General features: G+C 44.7%; 1 protein-coding gene across 1 annotated transcript in view; it reads left to right on the top strand.

The window, feature by feature from the left end:
- The first annotated feature begins 13,774 nt into the window (after positions 1 to 13,774).
- LOC130487203 (tetraspanin-15-like) overlaps positions 13,775 to 23,522 on the top strand; it is a 123,867-nt gene continuing 114,119 nt past the window's right edge. Inside the window, exon 1 of the mRNA XM_056860648.1 lies at positions 13,775 to 13,866. Coding sequence (XP_056716626.1) covers positions 13,780 to 13,866 — 87 coding nt within the window. The 5' untranslated portion in view covers positions 13,775 to 13,779. The remainder of the gene's footprint in view (positions 13,867 to 23,522) is intronic.

Raw genomic sequence — 23,522 nt, forward strand, 5'->3', positions numbered from 1 at the left:
ACACTGGAACATTGAAAGCATACTTGGCTTCCCCCAGCCCAGGAATGGGACTTGGGCAGACAAAATGGGTAAACCAAGAACAAAAACCAAAAACACAAGACAAAGCCCAGCTTCATGGCTCCTTCCCTTCCCTAGGGCAGGGCCAGGATGTTGAACAGCGAAAAACGGAAAGCCCCCCCCCCCAAAAAAAAACCCCACCCTCAAAGTACCCCTTTTGTGAATATTTTTTTCTCCACGCTCTTCTGAATGGGGTGGAGTGGTTGAAACTCAATAAGGGAAACCTCCCTGCTCTACCTCTGTTCCACCTCTGGTTTATTCTTTATTTATGCCTGTCCACTTCCCACCTGAATATCCACCACTACTGCCAGTATGGAAGCATGTTAGAGCCATCTGGATTTTAGATTTTGCTGGTTTTAAACTGTTTGGTTTATATTGTACTACACATTGTTAACTAAATATTGTCGAAAGCTTTCACGGTCAGAGTTCATTGGTTCTTGTAGGTTATCCGGGCTGTGTGACCGTGGTCTTGGTATTTTCTTTCCTGACGTTTCTCCAGCAGCTGTGGCAGGCATCTTCAGAGGAGTAACACTGTCCTTCAGTGTTACTCCTCTGAAGATGCCTGCCACAGCTGCTGGTGAAACGTCAGGAAAGAAAATACCAAGACCACGGTCACACAGCCGGATAACCTACAAGAACAGATTGTTAACTGTTTTTATATGTTATATACTGCTATGATATGGATTTAACTGGATTGTGTCCTTGTAAGATGCCCTGAGCCCTACTTTGGTAGGGATCGGGTGGGATAAAAATCTAACAAATAAATAAGTCATGGAGTTACATTCTGGACTGATGCCTTCCTTAGCACACAAACCACAATTCCCAGTGGCAGTACAAGAACACACACACAAAGTATTTGTGATCCAATTTAGAATGCTTAATAAAAAATGACGGTTTTTTAGGTGTCTGAGGATGAAATTTGTTGTTTGAGCATTTCTAGATGTAATATCAAAAGGGTTATGACTATGCTGCCAGCTCAACCCCTCACTCAAGCATGCCACCACATTGAATGCTGGTGTGTCCTTCTTGCTCAGGCTGGTCAGTTCTGCCATCTCCTCTGTCATCATCTGGGTCACAGAGTTCCCACTATTGGTCACCTGGCCATAGACCACACTCTTCCCCAGCTAAAGGGGAAACTGCAGAGCTGTTTCGAACATAAGAAAAGCCATGCTGGATCAGACCAAGGCCCATCAAGTACAGCAGTCTGTTTACACAGTGGCCAACCAGGTGTTCTAGGAAGCCCAAAAACAAGATGAATGCAGCAGCATCCTGCCTGTGTTTCACAGCACCTATTATAATAGGCATGCTCCTCTGATACTAGAGAGAATAGGTATGCATCATGACTAGTACTCATTTTGACCAGTAGCCATAGATAGCCATATCCTCCATGAATATGTCCACTCCCCACTTAAAGCCTTCCAAGTTGACAGCCATCACCACGTTCTGAGGCAGGGAATTCCACAATTTAACTAAGTTTGTGTGAAGAAATACTTCCTTTTATCTGTTTTGAATCTCTCACTTTCCAGCTTCAGCAGATGACCCCATGTTCTCTCCATACCATGCATAATTTTATAGACCTCTCTCGTATCTCCCCTTATCGTATCTTTCTAAGCCACACAGCCCTAAGCGCTTTAACCGCTCCTCGTAGGGCAGTTGCTCACAGCTGAGCCTGTGCAAAAGAATCCTGCTACAGATGAAAGAAAGAGAGAAGGGAAGAGAAGAAAACGATGCACGTTGCCCGGAGCTCCTTGAAGAAGAGTTGGCTAAAAATGTGCTAGATATGAAAAAGGAAACGCATTGGGGCCTTGCTTAGATAACTCCTATTCATTGACCTCCAATGATGAGAATGTGGTGCTCCTGCAGGCTCAGTCTGAGTGGCCCTCGACTCAGAAAATTGCTCTTTTAATTGCCTGCACTTTTAATCCCTGTGCACACCTTCCACCCCCTGCCCCCTGCTAATTGCAAGCCCTTCTTTGCCATTTCTCTTTCCCCCCCTACAGTTGCATACCCTTCCCAGCCACTGTGTTCACAAGCCGGCTGCTACCAGCTGCGCCCTCACTTGCAGCGTTGCAGTTTGCCATTTGGAGCTTTAATCAATGCTTACCTCTAAAACTGCAGGCAGCCATCTCATAACACCAGGGTAATTGCCTCTCTGAAGGCTGTTTCATTCCGCTGTGTACTTAGTGCTGTAATTCATTCATTAATCCCACATACAGAAGATTGTCAGGTTTGGGAAACAGTGAAGCAGCATATGTGTTTGTGTAGAGGCCAGTGGTACAAGGGAGGGAACCAACTGTTGAATGATTGCTTCCAGCCCCAACGTTAAGCAACGTTCACTAGACCCTCCCTCTGATATGCTCCACTGAGGTTGCTCTGCCCAGCTAGGGTTGCCAGGCCTCTCTTCGCCACCGGCGGGAGATTTTGGGGGCAGAGCCTGAGGAGGGCGGGGTTTGGTGAGGGGAGGGACTTTAATGCCATAGAGTTCAATTGCCAAAGTGGCCATTTTTCTCCAGGTGATCTGATCTCTATCAGCTGGAGATCAGTTGAATTAGCAGGAGATCTCCTGCTTCTACCTGGCAGTTGGCAACCCTATGCCCAGCAGATCAACCCTTATGAAAAATTCCATCTTGCCAATGAATGAGAGGTGCCAGCAAGAAACAGAGGGGTTTTTTTTTTGTGTGTGTGGTGGCCCCTACCTGGTGGAACCACCTAACCAATGCTGCCAGAAAGGTTCCCACCCTGATGATTTTTCAGAGGCAATACAAGGCTGAATTATTTCAGTATATGTTTTGCAGGTGGGAAATGTAAGAGGCTGGCAGAGGGCTTACATGAATTCCAGGCTTGGTCTGATGATCGTATCATATGCTGGCTGTTGGTGTTTTTTATTGTATTTTAAAATGACACTGTAACCTATCCTAATTTTTTTTGTTTAAAAAAGAGGGGTCAAAATACCACAAATACATAAATAAGTACATCCATTAATAAAACTTGGGGCTCGGATGAAAATGATTTTTGTTGGTAAGGAAACTTGGTACTGATAGGAAATTGGAAAGCTGATGGTTCAGGTGACCAGCTGCAAAGGAAGACCTGTCCCCTGTACTATTAATAGATGTATACAGCAGGGGATTTTGATAGTACTAATTGCTGTCCAACTGATTGATAGATAGATAGATAGATAGATAGATAGATAGATAGATAATTTATTTATGGCCCTTAGCCAGTCAAAGCATGATAAAACGGAAAGCATGGACTAATAGATTCTTACAATCAAAGAATTACAGTCAGAGTCTTAAAACACTTAAAAAGAAAATTACAACCGAGACACATCTGTCAATTGCGCTAAGAGGCTGTCCTATGGGGTCGAATTTTCATTGCTGCCATGCAAAATTTCGCAACCTGAAGAGTGACTGAGGGATTATTCCCTTGTAGGAGCGTCTCAATCCTTTCTCTTGCCCTGTCAGGTCCCGTTCTTGATGAGAGGGGCTCAATAAACTTTGAACGGGGTAATGTATAAAAATTGCATGCTCAATAGTTTCTAAGTCCCCTGATTTGCAGGGGCAGAATCTCTTCTCCCAGGGTAGCTTCTTAAATTTCCCCTCTAGCATAGCAGAAGGTAAGGCTGCACATCTGGCCAGGGTAAAGGCCCTTCTATAATTATTTATCTCTAAATAGTGGAGATAGGCTGCTGGTGCTAGGATGTATTTAGAATGGAGGGGTGCCATGAATAGAGGCGCCCTTGCTAAATCTGCTTGTCTTTCAATGTCTTTAATCCTTTGGGATATAATTAATTTAGCTTGTTCCCACCCTAACTGAAGTAGTGCTAGGGGTGTAAAACCCAAGTTATTTAATTTGTCTTCTATGGCTATCACCCATTTTGACCTAAAGGTGTCACAAAGGATCAGTGGGAGAAGGCCCTTAGGGTTGAAGTTAATTTTTAGCCAGAGATAAATGAAGATGCTGTCCAACACAAAACATGTGCCTTCTAAGAGACTTTGAATCCAGTGTTTCCAAACAGAATTATTGCTGACATTTGGGACTGTGACATTCAGGAGTATCTGGAAGCTGGTTTGAGAGTTGTTCTGGCACTAGACTAGCACCATTTTCCTGGGCAGTGGGAGGGGTAGTGAAGGGAAAGAGTGACTAAGAAAATTATGTGCTGGCAGGGAGGTTGGCCATTCAGAACAGATAGCCAGTCTTCCAACTAAACAGGGTAATCCTAATGGTATTTCTGTTTCTACTTTCTGCCAGTCACTGTACCATGCCATTGATTTGGGGATGGGTTTCTGATTCACCATAAGCACAGTATTCTTTTGCTAAGCTACTGTGTTATTGGGTCAGTGTTAGGGTTGCCAGGTCCCTCTTCACCAGCAGCAGGAGTTTTTTGGGGTGGAGAGGGACTTCAATGCCATAGAGTCCAATTGGCAAAGCAGTCATTTTCTCCAGGTGAACTGATCTCTATCGGCTGGAGATCAGTTGCAATAGCAGGAGATCTCCAGCTAGTACCTGCAGGTTGGCAACCCTAGTCAGTGTACATGCTAGGCTGACAGATGAAATGCTTTGTTATTTGCAACTATATGAAAACCACATGTTGTCAAGAACTGGTGCTAAATTTATTAGTACCTGCAAAGTTGGTTTTTGCAGGGCACTGAAAACCATAGATTTCTCTCTGATGAACGGTTGATAAAAGTATGAGCTGATTAGATTAGTCAAGCTGACAGCATTTGAGACATCTAAAAATATGAGCAAATTGGAAGATATTCAGTGTGAGATGTTATGTTAGAGATAATGGATCTGATAACTTACTGCAGTTAAAATATGATGCAAATGGGGGGAAATGATCTTTGGTATTAAATATGGATTTGTTTGTAGCTCTATGGCTGTTTTGATAATTTTTAATAAAAAGGCTTTGCTTGTATCTACTAGAAGCAAGGCAGAGCAAGCTGGGTTGGATAATGGCAGAGGCTGCAGCTGCGCCTTCTCAATAGGCAGTTGTCCTGCTTTGCAAACTGGGGGGTTAAAATAATATAGCTCTCCCCCCCGCCACACACACACACACCACAACAGGTAAGAAGTGCAACCTGCCTGTCTTCCTTCCTGGGGAGAATTAGTGGCAAAGGCTTTCCATGCTCATGATTGCAGATAGGCTGGGAAGATTTGGGTAGAAGTACGACACAAAAGGTATAACTCCCTTCTCCCCCGTGCCATGATAGGTAGGCAGTGACAGCCAGCCTGCATGCCTGGCAGAAAACAGATCTCGTAGCTTCTAACAAATAGCCAAGGTAGTATAGATTGAGGGTGAGGCAGTGAATGTACGCAGGTCCAAAAAGAACCTGAAATCTCTTTGCCTTAAAGAGAACTGAACACACTCAGGCAAAAAGGTACTGCTGTGGGGTGGGTAGGGTTGCCAACCTCCAGGTACTAGCTGGAGATCTCCAGACATTACAACTGATCTCCAGCCAATAGAGATCCGTTCCCCTGGAGAAAATGGCTGCTTTGGCCATTGGACTCTATGGCATTGCAGTCCCTCTCCTCTCCAAACCCTGCCCTCCTCAGGCTCTGCCCCAAAAACCTCCCGCCAGTTGCAAAGAGGGACCTGGCAACCCTAGGGTGGGGCAAGGAAGTGTTGTGCAGGGTTGAGTGGATTGGTGTGACTATGTTCTGGGTTTGGTAAAGCTGCACTTGTTGAATTTCTGTGAGGACGCGTCCCTCAAGCCAAAGACTGGGCTGAAATAACAAGGCAAAGTGTGAGTTCAGGGAGTCAATGTTTTAAGCAAGAAAATACGTGAGACAAAAGGGGAACCTGTAAGGACTTGTGTGGGAAGGGAAATCCAACACACCCCTCTGGACCCCACTTCTTCCCCTCTTACTGAGCATGACCACTAGTTTTTTCCCCACAAATGCCAAGGCATCCCAATACAGTTTATCCATTCCCCCAGAACTCTGCCTGACTACTAAGATCTTCAAGGCCTAGTATTGTGCGCCCCCCTCACTTTCTGGAGTAACTAGGTTAGCAGCATCTCTTTGCCTGGTGCCTCTTCTTTTTACTTTCATTGCCAGGTAAAGGCATCGTTGGTTTCCTGGGCATTTGGCAGAGGTAAGCACGTGTTGGACTGTTTCTTTTCCCTGTGAGAAACATATGTTTTTGGTACTATTTATTGTCATTTTATTGCTGTTACTATTTTTCGTATTTTAACCAATGGTTACGTCTTTACAGGGTTTAATTGTAACTTGCTCGTCGTTTGCCGCCTGGGGAATGTTTTGTCAAGAGGCAATGGAGAAATAAGTTAAAAAATCAAATACATAAATTCAGCAAGCCGCTCGTTTTCAGCTCCCAAAATACACAATAGAAAAAGAGGGGCATTTGCATATCCAAGAGGATGCTTCCAATGGCAATAACTGGCTGCGCACAGTCAGAAGCTTGCGTAGAATTACATTCTTCTCAGTACTTGACAGTTTATATTCCACTAGAGACCTTATGAAATCTCAATATCCCTTCATGAGACAATATCAGTCAGTGAGACGACTGTAACTCCATCTCACAATTTAATACCATAAATTGAATTTCAGCGGATCCAGAGTGTTATCTTCAGATTTTTATACCAAAGCTTCGAATCACGCCAACCGCAACGGGCTAGCTAATAAAGCGAACACTTCAACAATATTTAAATAGTATGTCGACTATTTCTAATTTATCTAAATATAAAGGCTATCAGGCGGCGAATTGTTTAGTAAACATCGTCGCTAACAGAAATGGCCCTGTTCTTTGCCATCTGAGATTTAATGCTGTAAACATGAGACAACGGAAAGCCATTTTAAAGGAAATGTGATGCTATAACTTTGGAACATTGTATTCTGAAATGAAAACTGGGATGAAAAGAATATCATCCCATCATGGTGGCCTGGATCAGTATAATTTTTGAATGCCAGTATGCTTATGCCTATAAAGGTATGTTTATGCGTGTGTGAATGTCAGTATGCTATCTTCTACTCAGAAGGAAACGAAGGTTCCCAGAATGAATGTATCAAAGGCTTTCAACCGCATAGACAGGAATAACGACAGAGAAATTCTTCACACAGAGTTGAATGCCAGCAGCAGAGTAAGATGTTGTTTGGGGCTGGCTGGTGGAACAGAGATAGGCAGAATATTAAAAATAAGCACCAGATTAAGATATGTGTGGAAACAGGGGGCCTGAGGCCACAAGCAGAGTTGTTTGTTTATCAAAAGTGACTGCTGCTGTCTATTGTCCTGCATTGTGTTCAGTTATTGCTTGACACATATACACAAAAGTTCAAATACACACACCCCCCCCCAAGTTGGCATAATAGATGCTGGATTTTTACACATTTTATAACTTGATAAGAAGAACCAACTGACTTCTCTAAAGGGTGGGTTTGCTGGAATTAACTTCATTAGACCTAAAGGTACCACTGGATTTCTCTCTTACTTTGCTACAACTAATATGGCTGCCCTTTGAAAATGGCTATCTCACAGGGTTAAGGTAAGAGTAAAATAGGATGTATGCCAATAAAGGAGATTGTTGTTGTTGAGTAAAATAGGGAAGGGAAAACCATTGATGCTGATCTGAGTTCCTTGGAGAAAAAGCATGATAAAAAACGTACAAGAGAGATAAATAGTAAACTATTTATAATTTCTGCTCAGAATAATAACATTGGTAATCCTTACCTTAATTAAAATGTGTGAAATTTTGCCAAGTGACAGCTTGCATTAACATTTAATGTCGTAATTAAATCTGATTAGCGGCAACCTTGCTGGGATCCCTTGTGTTCTTTTTCTTTTCAACCAAAATGCCGTTTAAGTCAAATAAACTAACCCTAAATTAGCAGGGATACAAGCTACCTAACCAACAAGATCCAACGGCAAACTTGTTATTTTCATGTAGGTCTTCTTGGAGGAGATAATTTACTTTACATGTGGCTCTGATTTTATGGAAACTGCCTTGATTTTTGGAGCTTTGTGAATAGGTGAACTTATCTAATGAGCTCATCCTGTCACATGTTAACTGAGCTAGAATTCTATTCCCCAAGCTGCCTACAGGAAGGGGCTTCTATGAATGCTGGAAACTGGAGGTGGACAAAGTAATCTCCTCCCTTGCCCTAGCCAAGTTTCATCTCGCTTGTGTCCTTGGCCCAACTGGTTTCTTGCTTTGTGAGCCAGAAGGAGTGACTGTCAGGGCCAAACAAGATATGTGTGTGTCAAGTCACAGCTGATTTATGGCAGCCCCATAGAGTTTTCAAAGCAAGAGACATTCAGAAGTGGTTTGCCATTGCAACCAAATCTATGTATTAGCATGGCTGCCCCATTAAAGTCTAAAACAGAGCTGGTGCCTAATGTTGACATGATGATGGCCGAGAATCCTGTGAATCTCATCTTTGGTGTTCTTTTTCTAAGTCTCTTTGCCCTCATTGTTTCAGAACTATTTAATATAGATTAGGCATAGAACTGAACGTGGTCTGGTATTTATTCTTTCATTTCAATGCCACACAGGCTATGTCTGAAACTCACTTTTTAGGGAGAATCTCATGAATACATGAAGCTGCCTTCTACTGAATCAGACCCTTGGTCCATCAAAGTCAGTATTGTCTACTCAGACCAGCAGTGGCTCTCCAGGGTCTCAGGCAGAGGTCTTTCACATCACCTCCTTGCCTAGTCCCTTTAACTGGAGATGCTGGGGATTGAACCTGGGACCTTCTGCATGCCAAGCAGATGCTCTCCCACTGAGCTATGGCACTTCATTGATAGAGACGCGGTAATGGCCCCAATGCCTTGTCTGGCTGTCCTGCCCATTTGTCTTTCTGTTTCTGGCTTTGCTTCCTGTTCCTAAAATTGTTCCCTGAAGTTCCGGAGTCGTGCTGACCAAGTGACTAGAAGCCTCTCATTAAACTCTACATGTGGCTAGCACAGACTTGCTCAAACAGTTTGTGTGATGTAATTTTCAACAACACTTCTGAGTCTCGGCAAGCACAGAGCAGCAGGGACCAAGCTGACTGACTATTTATACCTTATCACTTCTTTGAGCAATGCATACAGTGTGTTATGGTTAACATCTTTGCCACAAACGCCCCCAAACATCTTGTGTGAATATAAGACCCTTACTCTGAGACCAGATTGTACTCAAACAAAGGTGAAGGGTTACCAGAACAGACAGGGAGCACCAGTAAACTGATCCAGCCATTGAATTTTTCTTTCTCTACTTCTATAATTTGTAATGAAACCCCAATAAAATTGATAAATTTTAAAAAACTATGTTGTTATTTATTGTTTATACTTGTATCCCACCCTTACCCTGCCTGGTAGGGCTCAGGGCTGCTAACAACAAACACAAACATAATAATGATAAAATTTAAGACTATTAAAACCACAATGATGAATTCAGTAGATTACATCTCAAACCATCAAAGATGACGCTTAATAAAAATCAACAACCCCCAGGTTAAATTATCCGATGTTGACCCTACAGAGAACAAGGGAGGGGGGGTTTACAACAGCTAGCTAGTTGGGGTCTTTCCTGGGCAGAAAAGATCTGGCCACCGTGATTCACTGTGATGCGTGCTCTAGATTAGAATATTGCAGTGTGCTCTATGTGGGGCTGCCCTTGAGTTGTTCAGAAACTTCAATGGGAGCAGATTGCTGCAGCCAGAACGTTGACTGGAATGGGTCTTAGGGACCATTTCAGTCTTGACCCATCTACACTGGCTCCCAATTTGTTTCTGCGTACAATTCAAGGTGCTGGTCGACCCCCCTTCAAACCCCTGTATAATTTGGGACCAACAATACTCCCTTACGAACCCAACCACTACAGTCATCTTTGGAGGCTCTGCTTTGGGTGCCCCTGACTTCTCAGATTAAAAGCTAAAGGTCCCCTGCCCTGTGCAAGTGCCGGGTCATTCCTGACCCATGGGGTGATGTCACATCCTGACGTTTACTAGGCAGACTTTGTTTATGGGGTGGGTTGCCAGTGCCTTCCCCAGTCATCTTCCCTTTACCCCCAGCAAACTGGGTACTCCTTTTACCGACCAGGGAAGGATGGAAGGCTGAGTCAACCTTGAGCCAGCTACCTGAAACCAACTTCCGTTGGGATCGAACTCAGGTTGTGAGCAGAGCTTTTGACTGCAGTACTGCAGTTTACCAATCTGCGCCACGGGGCTCTTCTCAGATTAGGTGAGTAGAAACCCTGGACAGGGCCTTCTCAGTCATGGCACCATAGCTCTTGAACTCTTTCCCAGGGAGATTCATCTGTTCCCTTCTGTTGCTGTCTTCTGCCAGCAGGTGAAGACTTTTTTTGTTTTGTTTGGCTTTCCCTCAGTGCTCCCTCCTTCTTAACCAATGTTTTAATTGCTGTTTTTATGTCTTGTTTGGATTTTAACTCCAATTGTTTTAACTCCACACACTTGACACTGAGAGACACTGTCCTTCAGTGTTACTCCTCTGAAGATGCCGGCCACAGCTGCTGGCGAAACGTCAGGAAAGAAAATACCAAGACCACGGTTACACAGCCCGGATAACCTACGAGAACCAATGTTTTAAAATTGTTTTAACAATTGTTTTAAATTGTTTTAATGATGTGTGTTTGAGATAGTGGTGGTGATTTTAATGTTTTTAATATGTGATTTTATCAGGTATGTTTTAATTGTTAGCTGCCTTGGTGGCCCTTGTGAGGGCAGAAAGGCGGGACACAAATTTTGTAAATAAATATATATTGAACAGTGTAACTCTTCTTAGGATTGCATATTGACATATTGCCAAATGACACAGATCTGGGAATCTACAAAATTGCATGAACTCTCAGATGAGTTTCCTCAGAATCTTCATCAGGACCCACATCCAGGTGACTTTAGATAAATCCCACACATGTCAGTATATGATTAGAGCATCTCAGTAAGCACCCTACCATCTCTCAGTACTAGTTGTTGAATCAAGTTCTTCAGATTGCCACTATCCAACATCTATAATACTATCAGCAATGCTGATTCTATGACCTTAAGCAGATGATGAGAGGGAGAGCATCTTGGCCATCTTCTGGGCATGGAGTATGGGTCACTGGGTGTGTGTGTGGGGGAGGTAGTTGTGAATTTCCTACATTGTGCAGGGGGTTGGACTAGATGACCCTGGTGGTCCCTTCCAACTCTGTGATTCTAATCCAAATCAGGGAAGGCTAATCAGGGGATGAAAGCCAATTTAAAACTACAAGCATATTACTTGTCATTTTATGAATTCTTACAGGTAAGGAGCCAGGCTATGTAACGTGGCCCTTCAATTTAAATTGGTTTTTTTAAAAAAAAATCCATCACGTTCTGCAACATGAAAACCAATTCAAAGACTATTTGGCATGACAAGTTTTGACATTTCAGAAGAACTGAAAAATGGATGTACAAATATAAATGCTTCCCCTTTAGGAGAAAATACTTCACTCATTACAATGTCCTCTGGGAACCAAGAATTACCCTGGCCTGAAGGACTAGAGCTGATGCTGTTCCCTTGCAGTTTCTCATCCATAGCAATGAGGCGGTTGTTTTTTTAATTCTTTGAAGATACTGTGAAGTGATGCCTCCCAAGCTTGCAAACAGCATTTCTACTAAAAGTCAGTATTTATATGTTTGCATCTATTTTTCAGTTCTCTTTCATTGGTCGAATGCATTACTGTCACTTCCAGCTAACAATTTCAATAAAATGGCAAACAGGCTTGAAACTGACACAAGCAGCCCAGCAAGCCATAGAAACCCCAGGGAGGCAGAGAAAGAAAGGAAAAAACGGGTGGAGGGTGGAACAGTCCCAGGAGCCTCCAAATGCCAGCTCTGATCTTTCTGGTTTATCCCAAATATTTCTGGGATTTTTCAGACCATTTTCGGTATTCCACAAAAATCCCCAAACATATTTTGGATGCCAAATATATTATTTTTCGGGTATATTTTTGGCTGGGGGTTTCACCCAAATGCACATCCCTAGACCTACATTTCCACCGTTGTTCTACTCTCTATATACCTGTGCCTCCTAGATGCTGGTAAGAGGGTGTAGAGAAGGAAGATGCCACAGGCTGGAGCTTTTCATGGGTTTCTTCACTGTGCCTGTAGTTGAGGGGTTGTAGAGAGACATGGGAGCTAGTGTTACTGAAACCTCCACACCTTTGGTATCAGAAATGGAAAGGGATTACTTCAATGAACAATGATGTCTTTGCTGTTCAGTGACTGATGCTGTCCGTGTACAGAGGATCAAAAGGGATAGTTGGTTTTGAAATGACCACTTCAGTTTCCTGAAGTCTCCAAAGTTTATCCTCTGATGAATTATGCCTACCATAAATGGACAGATGGATAGGCAGGCCAATTCTTTTACTACCGATTCCTGGTAACAGCAAGCCACATGGTTTGTTTTGTTACGATATTTGGTTCCGGTCAGGGTCATATGGGAGGGGCAGATGGAATCTTTGTCTGGGGCCCATGGTGGCTCTTGGCAGTCCTGGTGGTGGCATCACATGCCCACTGAGCTCCTTCCCCTCCCAAACCTTTGCTTTCCCTAGGATTCCTTATAGGATTCTATAGGAAGAAAACAGATTCCTTTGAAATGTGGTGTTGGAAGAGAATGTTACGGATACCGTGGACTGCCAAAAAAATAATCTGTGAGTTATAGATCAAATCAAGCCTGAACTGACCCTAGAAGTTAAAATGACTAAACTGAGGCTGTCGTATTTTGGTCACATCATGAGACGACAAGAGTCACTGGAAAAGACAGTCATGCTAGGAAAAGTTGAGGGCAGCAGTGTTATGGATACCATGGACTGCCAAAAAACAAACAAACAAAATCATTGAGTTATAGATCAAATCAAGCCTGAACTGACCCTAGAAGCTAAAATGACTAAACTGAGGCTATCGTATTTTAGTCACATCATGAGACGACAAGAGTCACTGGAAAAGACAGTCATGCTAGGAAAAGTTGAGGGCAGCAGGAAAAGAGGAAGATCCAACAAGAGATGGATTGCCTCAATAAAGGAAGCCACAGCCCTCCATTTGCAAGATCTGAGCAAGGCTGTCAAAGATAGGACATTTTGGAGGGCATTGATTCATAGGGTCGCCATGAGTTGGAAGCGACTTGACGGCACTTAACACACACAGGATTGCCAGGTCCCTCTTTGCAACTGGCAGGAGGTTTTTGGGGTGGAGCCTGAGGAGGGCGAGGTTTGGGGAGGGGCTTCAATGCCATAGAGTCCAATGGCCACAGCGGCCATTTTCTCCAGGTGAACTGATCTCTATCAGCTGGATGTCAGCTGCAATAGCAGGAGATCTCCTAGACACCACCCAGGAATTTCCCAAGCCAAAGAGGGCAATCCTAACGAGAAGGAATATGTTGGGGGGGGGGGGGAAGCAGAGAGAGCTCCGGCTCCTCCCCCCTCACTATGTCGCCAGTCGGAGTTCAAAGGTTGCCAACTGACCAAAGTCTGGATTTTCGTAGCGGCCCAACCAGCAGGGGAGGGGCCCTTCACAGCAGGGAGACCAACACGGCCCCTCCCAGCTCCGGTGCCCACAACTGCCCCCCCCCCGAGGGTTGGCTGCCTATCTGTGGACGGAAGGGTTAACCCGATCCGGGGCGATGCCGCCGCCCCGGCCCCTGGGATGGCTTTCACTTTCGCCGGAGCGGAAGTTGGAAGAAAGAAAGAGCCCCGGGGGAGCTCCTCGCGGAGCCCCTCCGAAGCCAGACAGGCGGCCGCCGCGATGAGCAAAGACGCCGAGTGGAGGGACTCCCTGCTCTACTACTACTGCATCAAGTTCGCGCTCTCGGCGTACGCCACCCTCTTCTCGGTAAGGTGACTCAGGCGCCCCCCCCCCGAAAAGCCCCCCCCTCCTCCTCCTCCTCCTCCTCCTCCTCCCTCCTCTTGTCGCTTTCCCAAAGGATCGTGATGCTCGGGCACAAAGCCTGGCCCGGTGCGCGCCGCCCAGAGCGAGCCCGCCGGCTTCCCCCCGCCCCGAAAAAGGATCAGAAAAGAGCCAGAGTCCAGTAGCCCCTTCAAGACTGACAACAATATTTTCTGGCAGGGTGGGAGCTTTCGTGCCTGAAAATATCCTTGCTAGCCTTGAAGGGGCTACTGGGCTCTGGCTCTTTTCTGCTACTGCAGACGGACTAACGCGGCTACCCATTGCGAAAAAGGATTGTTATTGGGCGGAAACGCATGTAGCCTCCTTTATTCCCTGTTTCAGCCAGGATTCAGCCAGGATCGGAGGCACGTTCGGCGAAACGCATCTGCCTTCGATCCTGGCTGAAACAGGGGATAAAGGAGGCTCAAGCGACCCTGCGTTTGCGCCCATTGTCTCCATTTTGGCGGCTGGAAGCGCGCTTGTCTCGCCAGCCATCGGTGCACGGGAGGGTTCGCCTTGGGTTTGCCGCTCTCCAGATGCACGTTTCTCTCTCAACAATGCTCAAAACTCTGCATGGGGCTTATCGTTGAGTTTTGAGCATTGGGGTGGGGGAAATGGGCGTCTAGAGAGCGGCAAATCCAAGGCGAGACCTCCCCTGCAGGGATGGCATGAAGGCTCTTTCTCCCCTGAATCAAAAGGAATGAGCAGAGTGTGTTTTCTCACCTGCTTTTAATCCCTTCCCCCCAAACAGTAAGGTAAAGGTCCCCTGTGCAAGCACCGGGTCATTCCTGACCCATGGGGTGATGTCACATCCCTGTGTTTACTAGGAGCTGTCTCTTCAGCCTCTGAAGTTCTTTAAACCCATAACAGGGATTTGGTCCTATTTCGAATCTGTTTTGAACTGGTGTGACCTTCGCACCGCTTCTGGTTTTTCATCCTCTCTGGTTATGCTGTGTGTGTTTTGCATACGGCAGCAGTGGGTGTACGCACACGCCCCTTTTTGTTTTGAAGGAGCAGGTTTGAAGGAACTGATGGTGAGGGGGACTCCTGTCTCATCCTTCCAGTTCCCCTTTCAGGGAGGCTGGTTTTTATGTAGCAGTGGCCGGCTGCCTGAACCAAGGCAAACAAAGTTGAGAAGCTAGAAAAGGAAGTCCTCAGCATAAGGATGGATGCTCCAGGGGAAGCTTGTGTAGCCTAGGGGCCAAGCCGTGAATTGGGATCTTCTCAACTGGCTCCCAGGGCTTCATCTGTGCCAGATTTCACCAGGGCTCAGCCTCTGGTAGGGGATCAAGCCTGCGCTATAGGAATTAAAAAGTTGTCTCTGAGATAGCGTAGTGTGTGTTTTCTCACCTGCTTTTAATCCCTCCCCCCAAACAGTAAGGTCAAGGTCCCCTGTGCAAGCACCGGGTCATCACCCATGGGGTGATGTCACATCCCGACATTTACTAGGCAGACTTTGTTTTATGGGGTGGTTTGCCAGTGCCTTCCCCAGTCATCTTCCCTTTACCCCCAGCAAGCTGGGTACTCATTTCACCGACCTCAGAAGGATGGAAGGCTGAGTCAACCTTGAGCTGGCTACCTGAAACCAACTTCCATTGGGATTGAACTTGGGTTGTGAGCAGAGCTTGGACTGCAGTACTGCAGCTTACCACTCTGCACCACAGGGCTCTTCCCCCCAAACAGTAGCAGTCATAAATTTAAGTTAATCCCACCACTTCCTGTAGGCAACTTGATTTCAAAGTGGCCTTCTCTCCGTCATCTTCCATTCCATTAAGATCACATTATCTATAAGGGTTGATATTTCTGATAAATCCTGAAGGGTGGCCTGTGTTTGTCTGCTGTACCAAAATAAAACAAGAGAAAATAATTTCCTCTTTGGTGCATCTGCAGACGTAAGCAGTGACTCACAAAAGTGCTCTGTGGAATAAATGTGACTTCTATTTTATTCTGATGTTAGCGAAACAATAGCGAATCACTCTATAAACGTTCAGCTTTTATAAATACATATTATTACTGCAACTGCATTCAGTATACAGGTGACTTCTTTCAGCAGTTGATTTTTGGGAGCTTTAATGGCTTGCCCACCCAGCCACTTGATGTGAAAGGCAGCTCTGCTGATCGTCACAAAGCAGTGCCACAGTTGGCTTATCTCGGCTACTAGCAGGGGACGTTTTAGGTGCTTGCATGACCCCTTCTGTCCAGTGTACTCTTGATAGTTTGGCTAGCATTGTCCTGGACTGAGTTGTACTAAAAAGCAACAATGTGTCAGTTACATTTGCGTGAAATTAAAATCTAGCTGCAACTTTTTGACCAACTCGGGGGGGGGGGATGGGCCCAAAGTTACTTGGATTATTATAAAAGCACAAATATACTTAGTATATATAGCCAACTTAATGTGTGCCTTGTATGGGAAGAGAATGAAGAGCAAGTGGTATAAGGTGCCTTGAGGGAAGATAGAGACAGGGCCATCTGCTGCTGTGCATGAAGTTGCTGGTGGGAAGTGTGGTCAAGTTGCAGTCTATTTATGGTGACCCCTTCCGGTTTTCAAGACAAGAGATAAACAGAGGTGGTTTGCCATTGCCTTCCTCTGTGTAACAGCCCTGTACTTCCTTAGTGGTCTCCTATTCATATACTAACCAAGGATGACCAGGAGATTGGGCTAGCCTGGGCCATCTAGGTCAGGGCATGCATGAACTGACAAGGTGTATAAAAGGGGTGATAGTGGTCAGGGAGGCCTTATTTTGAGGAAGTTGAATGAAGACATAGAGTGATCCTATAGAGCCTGCAGTGGGAGAACAGGGCGGATCACTAAGCTTCTGTTAAGTGGTGCAGGATTTGGCTTTTGTACATTCGTTCATTAGGTGTGTTAACAAGGAGAATGAAGAAAGCTTTTATACATGGCAGTGATGACATGGAGAGCATGATGAAATGCTACCAGTAAATGAAGCTTGCATTTTACAGTCAAATTTGCATGCCCCTGGATGCTATGGAATGACTTCTCCCCACACACAGTTCAAGCCTGATTCATGCACATGAAGAAACAACAGAACTTTAGCTAGTGTCATGGTATAATACAGTATGATCTGGCTTATTAAGGAACATTCAACCACCCACAGCCAGATGGAGTTCCAGTTACTGCTGTAGCCATTAGCCATTCCTGGCTGATTGGCCTTTTCCCAGGCTTCTGCTGCCAGAGGGCTGCATCCCTTTAGCATGGTATTTCCTCGTGGGGTTCTGTCACATGGTGGTGGAGGAGGAAGGTATTACAGCTGCAAGCAGGTGGTAGCAGGTAAGTTTTGGGGAGAATAGTTGAGCAAATAATAACAAGCTATCTGTAAGTTGTGTGTTGGGCCTTCTGGTGTTAGGATGGAGCATGGGGTAGGAGGTATGGCAGTAGGAGAAGTGCTGGTTGGGGGAAATGGGTGAGGAGGTGCTTATTTTATTTATTTGTAAAAGTCATGTCTTGCCTTTTCACCCAATTAGGGCCCTTAAGTGGCAGATAATTAAAAAGGCATTGAATCAACTTTTAAAACAGTACACACAGAGACATGAAGTACCAGAGGTTAAACACACACACACACGAGGCCTCCGAGATTAAAAACAAACAAAAAGGAGCATCAGGAAGAGAAGGACAACAAAACAGAAAAAACTTCACCTGCTGGCAGAAGACCTGGGGAGGAAATTCCATGATTTTGGTGCCACAACCGAGTAGGCCCTTTCTTGGTGTGCCATCTGTCTAGGCTCAGATAACAGGGACTCTTGAGGATGATCATAATGGTTGGCTAGGTTTGCATGGGAGGAGAAGATCCTTAAGACATGCACACCATGGCTGTCCCATCCATAGAGATGTCAGTAGAGGTGTTCTTCTTTCCTCTATTTCAAACTTGTTGATGTGCATTGCCAGATATGTGAAAAATAAAGAGCTTTACTATTCATGATCTTCTGTTAGAAGCTCGTGTAGATCTGGGCTTCTTTCACATACAGGTTTTTCTCTGGTTTGGGTTTTGTTGCTTTTTAACACATCCATATGATATCACCCCCTAGTTGTCCGTGATCCATGTCTTCTCCTCCTTTGCTATGATCTTTCCCAAAACTGGTTTTGTACAGTCTTTTGGGAAAGATTGCCATCAAAGTACCCTTGCATACTGTGTGGATGGGAAGGTGCACATTCTTGCAGATCCTGCTCACGTAAGAGTCGTTTTCCTTGCCTCTGCCCCCTGTCTCCCTACACCCCCAAGCCACTGGGCATTAAAAGAAATTAGTAACTGACAGATTTCAGTATGTTAATGCTACAGAGATGTGTCAATTACATTCCGCTAAAGAGATGTGTCAATTACTGTTTTTTAAAAGTCCTCCAGTGGCATAGGGAAAAGGCATGGTCATTGTTTGTGTGTGTGAAGTAGGAAGAAGAAGAGTTGGTTTTTATATGCCGACTTTCTCTACCACTTAAGGAAGAGTCTCAAAGCGGCTTACAATCACCCTCCTCTCAACAGACACCTTGTGAGCTAGGTGGGGCTGAGAGAGTTCAGAGAACTGTGACTAGTCCAAGGTCACCCAGCTGGCTTCATGTGCAGGAGTGGGGAAACTAACTCGGTTCACCAGATTAGAGTTCAGTGCTCTTAACCACTACACCACGCTGGCTCTCAATGAAGAAAAGTATATTCTTTATGGCAACAGAAGGAACACAGAATCATTGCCATGTGGATGTCCTTGGCTTGCTAGTCCTAAACCTGCTGGATGAATCTTCTAATGTCATTCTATTTCAGTTAGAGCTATCCAGGTCCTTCAACAACCCTATACTGGAAGATGGGGTACCTATTTTCTTCCCTGACTCCGTTTTCTGTCTGCATATGCCTGGTTTATTGTCTATCTTTCGCTGTGAGGATCTTATGTTATGTTTCCAGCACTGATTAAGGCTGCTGTTGTTTGCCAGTGGGTAGGCTGGTTGAGCTGTCATGATCTCGGATGTGGTGTTGATTACCTTGAGGATGATTGTCCCAGCTCACTTTAACGTTCACGCTGACAGGTCAAGGCATTTATGATAACCATGGGACTATCCCAAGTTGTGAGGGCTCAGTGCGTTATAAAGGGCATATGCTGAGCTGCCTTCTTCTGTACAGAGATGTTATCTGATAGTCCGTTAGGGATTCTAAAGATTTGGGCCTCGATCATGGTGTGATCATTGTCAGCTGAAGGCATGGTTGGACTTGTTGCAGTCTCCTCACAGGGGATGTGGACCTCTTAAGGTAGGTCTGCCCTTGGAGACTGATAACTAAAGAATCTTTGCTTCCTGGATAATGTACGAGTGACCGGGCCATTTAGGGGTACACAAAATCCCCTGTTTTTGGGACAAAATATATAAGTGTCTTTGTTTCAGACTCTTCTAAGAATCATGGTGCCTATACCACAAACTTCAGGGCTCTGGTTTACCAGGTGCTACACCAACAAATTTCATTTTCCTAGTTAGTGATACCCAAGTATCTTGTGTGCATCACACATATATCCACCCAGATTCTTTGAGACTGGGCACAAGCAAAAACGCAAGTAAACCCTTTGCATAAGTAGACAATGGGCTGTGTGTTGGGGGTGGAATGCAAGTATTCTTTTCTAGACCATTTCCTTGTTAGCTCAGTCTCCTTACTACTTGTTTGCACAGGTTGTGTGGCAGACTGGTAATCTAGTGACGGGTGGATTGCTCTTAATTACAGGAATTGTTTTACTGCTCAGTGAATCAAAGTTTGCTTGGAAAAGGGATTTAGCTCACAGATTGCATAGGTTTCTGTGCAGAAGGCAATAGAAACCAGGAAGCTGTTTTTGCCTTAGAGGCGGTTGATTGACAGCTAAAGGCAGTCCTGAGAATGGCTAGTGAAAGTGTGACATTCAGCTCTCAGTCAGTGAGAGGTGCAATTCAGCTCCAGAGCTCAGGACGGAGCTGGCAGCTGTGTGAGGAGTAGTCCTCAAGAGTGAAACATAAAGGAACATGATTATAAGTTGTTGGATTAATACAGAATCAGCAACTGGGTCATAAGGACGTTAACTCTGAGGGAATAGAATGAGTCTGGGTTTTGTCATTGGGAGTTAGCCCTGAGGAAAAAGAGTTCTCACAAACCAGGGAGAGGGAAGTCATCTCAGGTGTATTGAATGACCCCTAAGTAAGGTTGAGGATTAGTCTCTAGAGTCCTGAGTAATCCCACTCCAGTTTAGGTGTGAAACTGGTGAAGAGTGTTGTGTAGTTCCTTACTCCAGAAATTGAAACTGGAGTGTGTTTTAAAGTCAACTCAAGTGAAAACAGAACAAGACATAATTGACAAGCAAAGACAAGCCACTCAGTGAAAACAAAGATCTAGCATCCTGAAGTCAATTTAGCCACGCCATCTAGAATAACTAAACCTCTCTTGTGTAAATAGATATGATTGTGAAGTGCCTACTCTCTGTTTGCTTTTCGAATATCCTCATATCGTTCTGAAATCCAAGGTTACCTGCCTAAACCGTCATCCTGCCTTTCTGTTATAAATAAATTCCTGTTGTTTTGAACTTTTACCACAAGCCTCCGTGCGCCATCAAATTTCTGACAGACCTAATTTCCCTGAAAAATCCAAGTCTCCCTTTGATCCATCGCAGTTCCCAAAAAGTGAGTGGCAAAAATATGAAAAGTGATAGTGTTTCTGAGCTGGGTATGTGTTACACTCGAGTATGAAGACTTCTGACATGCTTCATGGGGGCAACGTCTGGCCCTCCTTCAAGCCTCCCCACTTCCCCATCCTCTGTTTCTCTGTGACAATGGTCAGCACTCTGACCCAGGTTGTCATTTTTTTCTTATCCTGTGTATGCATGGACCAAACAGGTGTCTAATGCAGTGACTTTAAGTGAGGGTACACAACTTCTCAAAGAAGTATACCCAGGAGAAAGCTAGGCTGGGGCATGCTTCTATCATGGAGGTGGGGGAACCATTCAAACAAAGCCAATACCTTGCCCTGCAGAGGCTTCATAGTACTCTGGAGATGATTTGTTTCAGTTTGACATCGGGGAGTTGCGGGCTTTGACTGTAAACACTTGTATCGATCTGTCTGATAATCATCGTCATCAGCCTGCCTGTCAAAGGGTGGCCTCCATAAACTACAGGAGCTATGTTTCCTGCAATAGCAAGGCACTGTTTAGAAGTACACTATTCACTAGGGAAGGGGACATGGCTCAATGGCTGAGCATTGTCCCTGGTTCAATCCCCAGCATCTCCAGTTAAAAGGAACAGGCAGGAGGTTGTGTGAAAGACCCGAGAGCTTCTGCCAGTCAGAGTAGACAATACTGAGATCAGTAGACCAACACTAAAGCAGCCCTGTGTAATTATTCATATGACAGCTTTAGATGGTCCGCTGGACAAAAAGGCTTTTGTACTTCTACAGAAGAAAACCAGAAGTCCTTGAGTAAATTGCCACAAGTTTTTTTTTCTTGATGATTATGATCATTCTGATTGTGCTTTTGGGGCTCATCAAACATTGGATTATGTTCCTTGAGGAAAGTATTGTATGTAGGAAAAGTTCTGTTTAGATCAAATTTAATCTTGTTGAGCCTTTCGGGTAGAAGGTGGTTCAAGTGGGCTATACAGGTGATAAGGGTGGCCATCATCTCTCTGTGAGGTTGGGTACCTGGACTAGGGTTTAGATTTCTTTAGCGGTGGTGGTGGGGGAGATTGTAGAAAGATGGCTGCCACTGCCAGCTGTTTTAAGATTTAAGTGGCACTTTCTTTTTCTTGCTGCAGGCACTGGAGTAGCCAGAGGCACAAGCCAGAGGGCAAGAGCCAAAGGTCCTTGATGGATCGGCTCCAGCGGATCACAGGCAAAGGCTGGATATTTAGTGTACATCTTGTTGTTGCAGGTGGTTTCCTCAATAATTTTGTATTGGGTGGTATAGCACTGCATATTGGGTACTGTTGCTTGTGGAGCTTCTCTTGGGTGTAGTGGTTAAGAGCGGTGGTTTGAAGCAGTGGACTCTGATCTGGAGAACCAGGTTTGATTCCCCACTCCTCCACATGAGCAGCAGAGGCTAATATGATGAACTGGATTTGTTTCCCCACTCCTGCACATGAAGCTAGCTCCTACATATGAAGCCAGCTGGGTGACCTTGGGCTAGTCACACTCTCTCAGCCTCACCTACCTCACAGGGTGTCTGTTGTAGGGAAGGGAAGGTGATTGTAAGCCGGTTTGATTCTCTCTTAAGTGGCAGAGAAAGTCGGCATATAAAAACCAACTCTTCTTCTTCTTTTTGGAGGTTTGCCAATTTCCCTAATGGTGGTATGTCAAGTGTTCAGTTGATGAGTCCATGAAAAGGATCTATGGGGAAATGTAGCAATGATTTTGCTTTCTATCATTTGATTTGCATTGATTTTAAAAGTTAATAAAACAATTAACATACATTATTACCGAAACTCAGCATGGCCAACCATCAGCTAGACTGAAAATATTGTGACTATCCATTTAGGTAAACTAGATTAAACAAATGTGATGAAATGGCCAACGCTTCTGCTCAGCCAAAGGAAACTGAGAGTTGATTAAGGTTCATGCTACAAAGTAATAGCTTTACAGTACAAAGGCAAGACTGACGGGCCAGTCCATACATATGTTCAGTGCTTGATGTGAAAATGTGAATGAGCCATCACAGGTCAAGACCTTGGACATAATGTTCATATTACCTTGTATCGCCAGTGTCATGATTTGGAGGCAGGCAATGGCAAACCACTTCCAAGTGTCTCTTGCCTTGAAAACTCCACCTGGAATCACCATAAGTCAGCTGTGACTTGACAGCACACACACAAAAAAGTCCCTCCAGGCATTCCTCACAAATGCTTCAGTGAAAAATAGATTCTTCTTAAAGTCCCAGTACTCTTTCTGGGGAATATGTAGGGAAATTTTGGTCATTTGGTGATGGAAGAAGAGAGGACTCTCTCTTCGCATGCTTATTAATTTGGCCCTGTGGTTCTGAAACACAGTTTCATCTGAGGAAAGCCTGGCTTGAAAGTCCTCCGGGAGAGGCCTGGAGCAAGATCTTCCTGGGTCTCACTTGGTCTTCTGTAGAACCAACAATTTCTCCTTGAATGAACCTTCTAACTGTACCCAGTTAGATGAATGAAGTCATCATGGTAGTGCTGGTGCCAATGGGCCATGGAGCCCTGCGCTGCGGGGAGTCACCACTTTTATGTATATTTGCATGTGGACCCAAATAGCTTTTATAGATGAGAAATTCAACAGATGCAGCTATTGTCTCCTGCCTGGAGACACTGATGGGGAAACTTCAGCTACTGAGTTTCAGTCTGTTGTATTATTGTTAACGATAATACAATAAAAACAGCGGCTCTCTTTTTTTTCTTCCCCCTTCCCATGCTTGTTTATTATACACTTTAATTTTACTTCCTGCTTCTTGAGTGATTTTCACATTCATTTCTGTAGTCGGTGGGACTATAAAAGCTAGGTTGTCAACTTTTGGGGAGGTTGTCTGTTTTCACAATTAAAAAAAAATCCCTGTCCATGTTACCCCTTAGGGAGGAGCTGTGACTCAGTGGTAATCTGCTTGGCATTCAGAAGGTCCCAGGTTCAATCCCCGGCATCTCC

The sequence above is a fragment of the Euleptes europaea genome, chromosome 14 (genome assembly GCF_029931775.1).
Source record: "Euleptes europaea isolate rEulEur1 chromosome 14, rEulEur1.hap1, whole genome shotgun sequence".
NCBI lineage: Eukaryota > Metazoa > Chordata > Lepidosauria > Squamata > Sphaerodactylidae > Euleptes > Euleptes europaea.